At 47.1% G+C, this 12,497-nt stretch overlaps 1 protein-coding gene across 4 annotated transcripts in view; it reads left to right on the top strand.

Moving 5' to 3' along the window:
• EPB41L5 (erythrocyte membrane protein band 4.1 like 5) overlaps window positions 1-11,833 on the top strand; it is a 161,644-nt gene extending 149,811 nt beyond the window's left edge. For all 4 annotated transcript variants that reach the window (XM_084892222.1, XM_084892221.1, XM_084892219.1 and 1 more), the window contains one exon: window positions 7,434-11,833. In XM_084892222.1, coding sequence (XP_084748348.1) covers window positions 7,434-7,500 — 67 coding nt within the window. In that variant the 3' untranslated portion in view covers window positions 7,501-11,833. The remainder of the gene's footprint in view (window positions 1-7,433) is intronic.
• The last annotated feature ends 664 nt before the right edge of the window (window positions 11,834-12,497 follow it).

The raw sequence follows: 12,497 nt of genomic DNA, 5'->3' as shown, positions 1-12,497 counted from the left end.
GCTGTAGATTCTTGCTATTCATCACCTTGATATTTCTTGCCATTCCCGTCTGGCCTGCATGATTTCTGTTGAGAAATCAGCTGGCAATCGTGTGGGTGCTCCTTTATAGGTAACTACCTGCTTTTCTCTTGCTGCTTTTAATATTCTCTCTTTGTCTTTTGCTCTTGGAATTTTAATTATGATGTGTCTTGGTGTGGTCCTCTTTGGATTCCTTTTGTTTGGGGTTCTGTGCACTTCCTGGACTTGTAAGTCTAATTCTTTCACCAGGTGGGGGAAGTTTTCTGTCACTATTTCTTTCAGTATGCTTTCGATATCTTGCTCTCTCTCATCTTCTGGGACCCCCATAATTCTGATGTTGGTTCGCTTGAAGTTGTCCCAGAGGCTTCTTACACTATCTTCAACTTTCTGGATTCTCTTGCCTTCTTGCTTCTGCGGAGGAGTGTCTTCTGGCTCTTGTGTTCCAAATCTTTGACTTGATTCTTGCGATCTTCCATTCTGTTTTTAGGACTCTATAATATTTTTTATTTCAGACATTATATTCTTTATTTCTAATTGATCCCTTATTATTTCTAGTTGATCCCTTTTCATATCCTCATAGGTCTCATTTATTTTATCGGCCTTTTCTAGGAAATTCTTGAAAAACCTTATAAGCATGGTTTTTAACTCTATATCCAGTCGCTTTTTGTCCTCCATTTCTTTCGTTTGTGATCTGTTTCCTTTTCCTTGTCTCGGAATTTTCTCTGCTTCCCTGAGTTGGTAGGGTGGCTTTGTGTGCTAAGGTGTCCTATATGGTTCAATGGGTCAGCTTCTCAGTTACCTGAGGTGGACACTCTTGGTGCCCCGTTTTGTGGACTGTGTGTACAGCCTTGTAGTTAAGTCTTGATTGTTGTTGGTATCACTGGGAGGAACTGACCTCCAGGCCAATTGGCTGTGAGGATCAGCTGTGTCTATGCCTTATTCGACTAGACTTGGAAAATTTCAAAAGCCTCTGTGCTCAACTTGGATGGGGCGGAGTTTCAGGGTGGAGCCTACAGCCTTGGCTTCCGTCAACAGTCCGTTCTCTGCGCGTAATGTGTGGGCCTCTGGGACTGCCTTTTGCCGCTCCCCTGAGTTTCCGCCTTACAGCCCAGACTCCCTCCATATGAGCCTGGGTCCCCAGGGTCTGGCCTAGAACTGGGGTTCAGTGCAGTCGGAACTGGGGCTCAGCACAGTCCGGAGCCTTTGTCTTCTTCCCACTAGGGCAATCTAGCAGCAGAGTCAACAGTCCGTCCTCTGCGCGCAATGTGCGCACCTCCGGGACTGCCTTTCGCAGCTCCCCTGAGTTTCCGCCTTATAGCTCAGACTCTTGGTATGAGCCTGGGTCCCCAGGGTCTCACCCAGAAATGGGATTCAGTGCAGTCGGAACTGGGGTTCAGCACAATTCATAGCTTTTATCTCCTTCCCGCTAGGGAACCCCAGCCAGGCACTCAGCCTCCCCCACCTCTCCGGCTCTGTCCTCTCCACGCACGCAACGTGTCTCCGTCTCTGTACCTTGGGCTTTTACAGCTCCTCTGATTTTCCTTCTGGTTTTCTCTTTCCTTCTAGTTGTAGAATTTCCAGTCAGTCAACTTTCCTGTAGTTCTGGATAATGTCCATTTTGTATTTTAGTTGTATTTTTTTGAAATCATTGTGTGAGGCTGCAGTTAGGCGTTTACATATGCCACCATCTTGGTTTCTCCTGAGGACATTTTTTTTTAATTGCGGTTTTTAGGCATCTGTTAGTAGGGGGGAAACTTTAAATATATTTGAAGCAATAATGTAAATTCTTCTTTCATTGAACTTAATTGAAATTAGATAAATCTTTTCTCTGCTTACTATTTAGTGTTTTCTTTTTTCTTGACAAGTAGCAATTTTCTACAAAATTATGAAATAGACATTATGGCTTTTTAAATTAAATCTTCATTAGATAAAAATGTTACAGGCTTATCTTTTAAAATGTGTGTATGAGTGTGTGTGTGTGTGTGTGTGTGTGTGTGTTTTGAATTTACCTATTTTTGAAACTATTACACATGTCCTCTCCCTTTCCCCCATTGACCTCCTCCACCCCACTCCTGTCCCCTCCCAGGCCTTCCTGCACTGCTGTCTGTCCAGGGGCTATGCACATGTGCATCTTTAAGTTGGTTTGTCTTCCTTTCATGCTTTACATTCTGTTGTCCATCAATATGGTGAAGAGGCACACTCAGGGGGAGGTAGGAGTTTCCCAAGGTGAGGCTCTGAGATAGCCTGAACTGAAACCTGTTGCACACTCATTTCTACATAGCACTTGCCACAAAGAAAAATTGGACTTAAAGAGTTTTTGTTTATCCTGTAGTCCTTCATTATTTAGTTGTTAGGACCAAAACTGTGCTCATTTTACAAAAGCTTTAAAATTGCCTTCATTTTCACCTTAGACTTTTTGCTGATTATGTCTGGTATTTCTCATGTTGTCCTAGTATTGAAAATATGAGTCATTGAAGTAAATGATTTCCTAATTAGAGAGGACAAATTATTAGATGGTTAATTTAAGAGAAATTTAATAGGTTATTTTTCTAAACATTTATCTGCCTAGTAACTGCCACTATAAAAATAGAGATTACATACAGAGGACCAGATGATAATGCTTTGTAATTGAGTTTGCACAATGTAATGTGAGTTCTTAAGGATTTCCAAATTAAAAATTATAGATGAAAATGAGCTTAGCTGTACTCCTTCCCAAAGCAAAGTAGTCATAAATGAATAAGAAAGATAAAAATGACAAGAAGTATACCTGAAACTAATATAATATGTCAATTATAATTCAAAAAAATGACAAATAAATCAGTGAAATGGAATAGAGTCCAGAAACAAATCAACGTGTTTGCAGTTACCTGATTTATGAAAAAAAAAAAACAACAAAAAAAAAACAACAAACGCTAAAGGGGAAAGAATGGTCTTTTAGTAAATCAGGTAGACAAGTTAAATGTCCATGTGGGAAATTTTTTTTTAATTTTTAATTTATTTGGGTAACATTGGTTAATAACATTACATAAGTTTCAGGTATGCAACTTTATAATACAACACCTGTATACTCCATTGTTCACTTATATTTTCTTCTAAAAACTTTATTATTTGATGTTTCATATTTAGATCTCCAATCCATCTAATATGGATTTTTGTGTGCTCACCCCACAAAGTCTAGTGGCCTTTCATCACCATATATTGACATCCTTTCAGTTTGTTCTCATCTCGTCCTCGTTCCCCTCTGGTAACCACCATTCTGTTGTCTTGTTGTTTTGTCTTATTTGTTTACTTGTTGCTTTTTGTTTTATATCCTACATAGGAATGAAATCATACAGTTCTTGTTTTTTTCCATCTGACTTACTCCACTTAGCATGATATTCTCATGATCATTGATATTATCACAAATATCAATATTTCATCTTTTTTATGACTGAGCAGTATTCCACTACATATATACAAAATATGCTTTATTTAATCATCAGTTGAAGGACACTTAGGTTGTTTCTGTATCTTGGTTATTTTGAATAATGCTGCACTAAACACATGGGTACGTATATCTTTACAGTGTTTTAATATTTGGGGAAAATATCTTGATTCACCTAATACTATACACAAAAATCCATACTAGATGAATTGGAAATTTAAATATGAAACATCAAATAATAAAGCTTTTAGAACAAAATATCAATGTAAACATCTTGTGGCCTTGAATAGAGGCAAAGGTTTTTTAAACTGGTCACAAAGAGCTTTACTCACACAGAGAAAAGCAGAGTAAATGACATGAGATAATTATCACAAAAAGGAATCGAGATTTCCTGGAACAGAAGTACTTGAGTTTTCACATTCAGCAGACCTACTGAGTACCCAGCACAGAGCATGAAAACAGGTAACACCTGCGGGGCCAGATATGGTGGGGATCTCCCTTTTCCGCATCCAGCACGGAAAGAGAGATGAATAACTGGTTCTAAGTGGAGGTGGCCAGGGATCGAGAAAATAAAAGACCCAGAGATAGATTTATAAAGCTGGGAGCCAGGTGGGACACCATTCTCTCTGATGGAGAGGCAGTGAGGACCCTGAGCCCATGCAGCACATTTATTTTATACCCCTAAATACCAGGAAGTATCACCAAAACTTGGGATCAAAAGAGCTTATTTGCATTCTTGAGTAGGCCAGAGCATTCCTGGTGCTTGACTGGATCTACATATCAAAGTGACACCTGGGCAAAAGTGAGTCAACGCTGATAACACTCTCCGCCTTCTTGGGGAAATGTGTATCTGAGACATGGCTCTGCCAGTAGCCTCGGACTCAGCTGACAACAATTTAAAGAAATGCCCTGTGCCTACCTAGGTGCTGTCTACAAACACCAAGGAACATCATAAAATGTCAGAATATCAAAGTTAAGAGAGGATACATGTCTGTGGGGCCGGGGGAAGAATACATATGAAAGATTCGAAATCAGAATGACAGCAGACTTAACTGAGATATAGAAGATAATGGAGCAATGTCTTCAGAATTCTGGAGGAAAAGCATTTCTCACCTAGAGATTCATATCCAAACGATCACTTAAGTGTGGGGTTAGGCGAAATAGGCACAGAGTTTCTCTATAGAGTAGTTGCTCCTCCTATGGTCTTCCTCAGGAAGCTATTCATTGGAGCATGTGTTCCATCAGAACAAGCTGATTATCTAAGAAAGAAGACTAGGTGGGGCCAGGAGACAGGAGTGGGGTTTACCAGAAGGGAGGTGGCGGCAGCGTCCAAGGGGGAAACTGCCCACCAAGGTCTGGAAAGATCCTGTGGATTTGAAGAGGCGGATATAGTTCCAGGTGGGATGTTGCCAAGAAAACATAGCTCACCCCAGTTTTTAAAGCTTACATGAAACGGCTGACTTACTCAGAAGAGAGCCAAGGTTATCTGCGAGGGTAGGGGTCAGTCAGAAGCAAGGATAGAAAACTGGGAAAGTGGTTCACAACAGAAGAGTCCCAAGAAAACAAAATGTTTTTCAGTCCCAAGAAAACAAAATGTGCAAGAAAAAATACTTAATGCGCCTGTATTCAGTTGTAACAATATTTGCATAATTACAATAAATACTGAATATTAGCATTGCCAACAATTCTCATAAACTGTTGAAAAGATAAGAACAAAGAATTGTGGGGCTGGTGAGTGGGGTGCAAGAATGTTATGTTTTCATAGTCTCTAGTTGGAAGTCATTGTGGAAACATTTCTTAGAACAGTTAGGGCTGGCTCTAGTTATGCATGAGAATTCCCCTAGAGGCTAGTTAGAACACAGGTTATGGGCCCTATCCTCAGACTCTTTGGTTCTGTATGAGAATTGGTATGTCTAAGAATCTGCATTTATAACAAACTCCAGGGCCTACACTCAGAAAACCAGAAATACAGAAAAGTGAAGGGAAAATTCCAGAAAAAAAACAAAAACAAAAAACATCCCACAGTTGAAAGTGTTTGTGTAGTAGGAATGGAGAAGGTGAGATAAATAATTGCTGTTTCATTTATAAATCTTGTTAGTACTTTTGATATTTTAAACTATAGTTGGCCCTTGAACACAACATGGTTTGAACTGCACTGCCTACTTACATGCGTATTTTAAAAAATAAATATACAGTCGGCCTGCGGTATCCCTGAGTTTCACATCCACAGATTCGACCAAACTCGGATGAAAACCAGTGTTTTCCATCCCCAGATGCATGGTGCCAACTATGCATTGTTTATAGCGTTTTATAGAAGTGCTATATATATTCTTGCCAGTCCGAATATTGAGCATCCCTGGATTTTGGTATCCATGGGGATCCTGGATCCAATCCCCAGTGGAAACCAAGGGGCTGGAATTAAGTTTTTGGGGAGTCAGGTTATGTGCAGATTTTCAACTGTGTGGCGGTTGGCACCCTTTATCCCCATGTTGTTCAAGGATCAAATCTAGGTCCTTGTACTATATGTTTTGATATTAAGTTTATCTTAAACCAAAATAGATGTTATATCCTTGCATCTAAATTTATGCTCTTCACTTACAAAAGAGACTCTTGCAAAGCCTATATATTTTTATTTTTTGATTGAATTAAGTTTTTTATTAATCCTCACCTGAGGATATGTTTTCATTGATTTTTAGAGAGAGAGAGAAATATTGATCTGTTGCCTCTTGTATGCTCCCACCTGGGATTGAATCCACAACCTAGGTATGTGCCCTGACCAAGAATTTAACCTGCAACCCTTTTGGCACGTTGGATGGCGTTCAAACCAACTGAGCCAGCCAGCCGGGGCCAGGGCCATATACTTTATTTTTCACATAGCTCTAGCAAAACATACTGCTGCTATAGGAACTTGGACAGCCACCTGAGACTATGTAAGAAGCACAGAACAGCCCACTGGGTTTTTCCTAAGCAGGCTGCTATCATGCTCAGCACAGTACTGTTCTTGATATTCATCATAATAACTGACTCATTAAGAAATGGGCAAGTATCTGCTTGACATATGTTAATCAAGGAAGTAGGAGACATTGATATCTTTAGATTTAATTTCAAGATTAAATATGCATCAGTTATCTAGAAAATTCCCTTCTGTGGAATACCTTATTGCTAAATTAAGTATTACAACACAGTCATTTAGGTTTGTTATTTTATTTTATATCAATACTAGTGGCCCAGTGCACAAAATTTGTGCATGGGCGGGGGGGTCCCTCAGCCCAGCCTACACCCTCTCCAATCTGGGACCCTTTGGGGGATGTCTGAAACTGGCAGTCAGACATCCCTCTTGTAATCCAGGACCACTGGCTCCTAACCACTCATCTGCCTGCTGGCCTGATCACTCCCAACTGTCCCCCTTCCAGCGTGGTCACCCCTAACTCCCCGCCCCACCACCACCAGCCTGCTTGCCCCCAACTATCCCGCCAAGCCAGCCTGATCACCCCCAACTGGCCCTCCGACGGCCTGATTACTCCCAACTGTCTCCCCTGCTAGCCTGTTTGCCCCCAACTGCACCCCCTACTGGCCTGATCATCCCTAACTGCCTCTGCCTCTGCCTAGGCCCCACCACCATGGCTTTGTGCAGAAGGATATCTGGAAGGTCTCCCGATCTAATTAGCCTATTACCCTTTTATTTGTATAGATGTTTTTATTGATTTTAGAGAGGAAAAGAGAGGGAGAGAGAGAAAGAAATATCAGTGATGAGAGACAATCATTGATCAGCTGCCTCCTGCACGCCCTATACTAGGGCATGTGCTCTGACCGGGAACCGAGCTGTGAGCTCCTGGTTCATAGGTTGACATAGGTGGCTGTCCAAGTTCCTATACCACTGAGCCACACCGGTCATTTACTGTCAGCATGCTCCATGTGGTACTCGTGGAGAAATGGGTGCGTTTCTATCTCAAAGGGTTTCATGGAATAATCCATTCTGTCTTCCTTCCAGCTCTGCTCCAGTTGTGACCGAAGAACCCACCTTGAAGCAGAAGTGCTTACTGACAACTGAGCTCTAAGGGCCTGCCTCCTCGCCTGGCCCCGGTGCCCAGCTCGCTCCCCCAGTCCGCCTGGAATCATTTCTGCTGGACGCGTTGGATGCAGAGTTTGCTCTGTAGTTGTTGGTTAAAAAAAAATTGCCGGGATTTGACTTCAATTCCACGAAAAACAACTAGTGCTTAGTCTGACTGGAAGAGTTTATACACTGCGCGTTTCCTCAGATGAGGATGCCTGGTCTTTTACTTTCTTTAGTTTTCAAAGTTTTAAATTCCTAAAACAAGAGTGATGGTCCCTATGGTTTGCTTTAAGCTCCTGGCCCCACCTAGTGGTGTAATTGTTCATAATGCTTCCGACGAGGCCGGCTGTGGTGTCACTGTCCTTCCTCTCTCTAGTCTAGGGTGAGGGTGAGTGTGCCTAACCTGCTAGAGAACTCGCACTTTCCCCTGCGTTACCTGGAGTCAGGGCCTTAGGGACAGAATGAGGATCTTCTGCAGGTGGATGCAGTGCTAGCTTTCCTTCCCTTTTAAACAATTATTGCAATGCTGAAGAGCGGTTTGGAACACGGAGGGCTTTCAAATGTCACCCATAGTTTTGAGTGCTTACTGGACAGGCTGTGTTAGTATCCAAAGTTACAGCAGGTGAGACAAACCTCGAGAAGAACTGCAGAGAAATCAATGGCCCGTTGTTTTCAGCTCGGCCTTCCTGCAGGAAGCAGCCATGCACACGGGTTTCCTGTAAGTGTTCAGCCGGGAAGGGAGGGGTGGGTTAACGTTACCCTGGGCGTGTTCCTCCATCCTCACGCCTCTTCCTGGGCCCGGCCTGCAGCCCACAGACTGGGATGAAGGAGCACAGCACGCTCTGGGCTGGCACTGCTCCACGCAGGTACTTATTGGGACATGGCCTCCACGTCCTTTCAGTACAGCTGGATAAGCAAGAAAAGAAAACAGAAAATACCAGGACAGAAACAGAATCCGGGGGTGGGTGGGTGGGATTTTGTTTCTTGAACAAATCCCATGTCTGAAACTATACACAACATTCTGCAGGAACTCACAGCCCACATTACATTAGGAATTTTAAGTTTGTTTTAAAAAGTCCTCTAGAATTTCCTCATCACTTTTCTTCTGTACAAAAAGTAATTCTGAATGTTAAAGCAGTACATGCTCTTATAGAACATAGAAAAAAGTCTAAAAATAACCACCTGCCACCCAGCGCCCAGAAAAACCCAGCCTGGCGGACTCTTTAGGTGTGAGGGGAGCCCAGCTGCTGCTGGGAGTGAGGTGACGTGGAGACGGTGCCGGTAAAGCCTTCGCCGTGCGTTGTGGAGGGCTGACGTTAGACTGGCCCTCCTGGGATTGGCTTTGTAGCTTCCTGCCCTGTGCTGTGTATGTGATTCAGTGCTCATTGGTGCTGCTCAGCATAAAGGAGCATGCAGCTTAGATGTTTAGACTCCTGTGTGGGTTGTCCTGAGCCATTCCTGTGCTCAGGGGGAACGTATCTGACTGGGAAGCTGGGGAATTCCGATGTGTGCTATTTCCAGCCGTAGAGGTTGGAAATCACTTTTGCACAAGACAGTTGTGCTGAAGGAAAGCAAGTTCCCCTTCCTGCCGCCGGCCTCCCCTGAGCTGCTGTGCTCAGCTTGTGCATCTCATTGTGGAGCGCTGGCCAATTCTTAATGCAGAACAAGCTGAAGTGACACCTGGGGCAGGGTTTGCCCAGGACACATCGGCCTGGACATCGGAGCTTCAGGTCCCCACGCCCGGCTGCGCTCAGAGGCACAAGCGGCTCAGCAGAGCACAGCGAGGCGCTGCGAGCTCGGAAGGCCTACGGCTCCCTCCAGTTTGTAAAGTAGCACCGTCCTCACTTTAGCTTTCTAATATTTGGGGACTAAGTTGTTGAAAACATTCTATAGCCTTTGTGTTGTCAGGCACCTGTATTCTTGCCAGTCTGAATAGTGATAGGGACTTTCTTAAAGTTCATGTGAATCTCAAACTAAAAGGATATTTCGTCTCATGTCCTGACATGAGGTGTTAACGGAAATGAGTGCTTTTTTTAAAATCCTCACTCGATATTCTTTTCCATTGATTTTTAGAGAGGGGAAGGAAGAGAAGAGACAGAAACACCATGTGAGAGAGACACATTGATTGGTTGCCTTTGGCATGCCTTGGATTAGGGTCAGGACTCGAACCCGAAACCCTTCAGTCCACTGAACCAAACCAGCAAGGGCTGGAAATGAGTGCTTTAACGATGGGCTAGCCTGACCAGTGAGGCACCTGCCAGCTACACCTCTCCTGGCCTGTTGGGTGCCTCAGAGCCCCTGTGACATTCACCGTGTTCTGCTCAGCTGAGGATGGAGCGGGGCGGGCAGGCTGCGGGCTCTGTGACGGAGGTCAGTCTGAGGAGAGAAGCCGTGTGAGTGAGTAGAGGGTGCTAGCAGAGAGGGCTGCGATGGCACTGGGTGAGAAGGTGCTGGTTCCTGACGTGGCTCTACAGGCCGGTGACCTCCAGAGCACAGACCTCATTCCAAGATTAGAATCCACATCTAAGTCATCTGGTCCGACCCTCAGGTGAGGGGAAATGGCCCTGCTCACTGTTGAGAATGACTGAGCCGGGCAGGAAGGCCTTCTGCATGGAGACGAGGCTCCCTGCTGGCTCGGAGCTGAAAACAAGCATGAATGCCCTCAGAGCAGTGAGCACCTGAGCAGCGGAGAACCGGTTCACTGCACCCGCTCAGAGCTGTCCGCTCCTCCTCTGGAGGTGCGGGTGGGCTTTCAGCTGAGATGTCAGACCCAGCGCAAATAGCAGAATCGCTAGCCGGGGGCTCAGCCGCGCTGTGGCCACTCTGTTCCATGTCCAGGCCTGGCTGACGGCGGGCTCCCTGCGGACAGCATGACAGAACGTGGGACTGAGCGGGCTCAGGCGGGTTAGAGTGGTGGCCCTGTTGTCCTCTCGCCATTGCCTCGGTCTGTGAGCGCTGCTGTTGCTGCTTTCTAACGCTTTGTGGTGCGCACTGCTCTGGGGACACTTCCCTTGTGCCCTGCAGTGGCCTCGGTGCTGCAGGGCGTGGGGTGCAGGAAGGGCAAGAGCCTCAAGTCAGGAATTCCCGCGCAGGTGGGAGGGAGAGGGCCGGAGGGTGCAGGTTTCGGCGTTCTGCCCAGCCCCTGTGCGGAGCTTGGGGAAGGAAGGTCCTCTCTCCTGCTGGTCAGGAGCGCCGCCCGTGTCCAGGGGCGGCTGGTGGTGCTTTCATTCCTGGCCTTCTGGAGACACTGCTGAATAAAGAAAGGCCGGTCTCCTTTGATCCGGATAAATTTAGACCATCCCCAGCAGCTTTCCCAAGACTTTGTGTTGCTTTAAGAAAAATTAGAAATACTTTTTGCAGTCTGCTGTCGGCCTTCTCTTGCACCATCAGGATGCTCTGTGGCCGGTTCGGGACGACAGCTGGGTGGTTGCATCGTGGAGCTTGTTCCCCTCCGGTTCTGCCGCACCCTCCTCTGCCTCCTCGCCTCGCTGAGCCCTGTCCGAGCAGCGCTCCTGACGTGGGAGGGTCCGGGGAGGCCCGTAATGGTCTTCTCGCTCAGAGAGGCATGGCCTCTGGAAAGCAGCAGTGGCTATTCTTTCCTGCCGAGGCCATGGAAAGTGCCCGGGCATGGCTGCATTCCGGGACATTTTACTTACAAGCACAGGTGCCGATCCCTGATCTCAAGCTTCGTGGTTGGTAGACTGGCTCCATGGGAGCCGGGCCGGTATGCACAGCCTGCCTCCTGTCCCCTGGGGGCACCTGGCATCCAGACGTGGGCGTCTTCACTCCCACCAGACGGGACGTGCCCCGGGCCTCCGCTCTGGGAACCTTTGGAGCAGTTGCCAGTTCCCCCTAATCTTGCCCTCAGCCTTCTAGCTGCTCACAGAGCCAGAATCTCCTGTGGACTAAAGAATGTGCATTTCTTTTATTCGTTCTTTTCTCCTCTCAAAAAGTTAGACACGCTGATCAGAAGGAAGCTGGAAGCCTTCCCTCTCTCAGCCAGGAAATGTTAGGACTGGAAAGGCCGCCCTGCCCTGCGGTGCTGGGCGCCGGTGGCTCTTCCCCAGGCTGAGGTGGGGCCTCCCTCCCAGGGCCTGCAGGACGGCCCCCTCCCCCGCCCGTGTCCCCCTCTGTGGACGGGACTGTCAGGACCTCACTAACCACTGTGTTTACTCTCCACGTGGGAAGCTGTGCGGAGCTTTGCAAGTGGAATCTCCTGTCGGGTGCACTATTCACGCGTCTGCGGTTTTGTATGTGAGAAGCACTGCACTGAACTCTTTGTATGCTGACGTGACAGCTGTAATGTGACCACAAATAAAGCTTTCTCTTGTGTTTTATGAGCCACCTCTGTGCCCCAGGGGAACCTCGCTGGGCGTTCTCTCCGCGGCAGCTGGCAGGGCCGAGTGGTCGGGACGGAGGAGTGGACAGCACGGTGCACAGTCCGGGCGTTCATCTCAGTGTCCGGTGTGCATTGGGGCAGAGAGAGGTGGTTTAAGGACCCAGGGTGGTGGGGGGAAGGGGGTCACACAGCAAACCCTGGGGGCACAGCGCCGCCCGGGTGCGAGCAGCTCAGCTCTGCTGCTTAGCAGCCCTGAGATGTCATCAACGCCTCCGCTCTGCAGGAGAGGCCGGTGCACGGTGCCCCCGGCACGGGGAGGTGACCCCATCTCCTTCCTCGGGCCCAGCGCCTCCCAGTGTGCACGTGGCACCACCCCAGTGAAGACAGTGCTGGGCAGTGCCCGGCTTCTGAGAGTCCCCTCTCCCACCCCCTTCCTCTCCCTCCTGGAAAGCAGGGAGAGGCAGCAGCTGCCCGAAAGGGGTGGGTTTGGTGAGAAGCCACCAAGGCCGCTCTAACTTAAGAAAATAACTCCCGGGGAAGATGCGGGGCACACCACCAGCCGGAAGGAAGGCGGAGGACGGCGGAGGTGAGGGGAGCCAGAGGACTGCATCTGCCCAGAGCAGCCTGGCCTCTGCCGCTGCCACACCCACCGGCGGGAGCTC

This window comes from Pipistrellus hanaki (assembly GCF_964339955.1).
Source record: "Pipistrellus hanaki genome assembly, chromosome: 8".
NCBI lineage: Eukaryota > Metazoa > Chordata > Mammalia > Chiroptera > Vespertilionidae > Pipistrellus > Pipistrellus hanaki.
The sequence above is the reverse complement of the archived record's forward strand: the minus strand, read 5'-3'. Positions and strand labels throughout refer to the sequence as shown.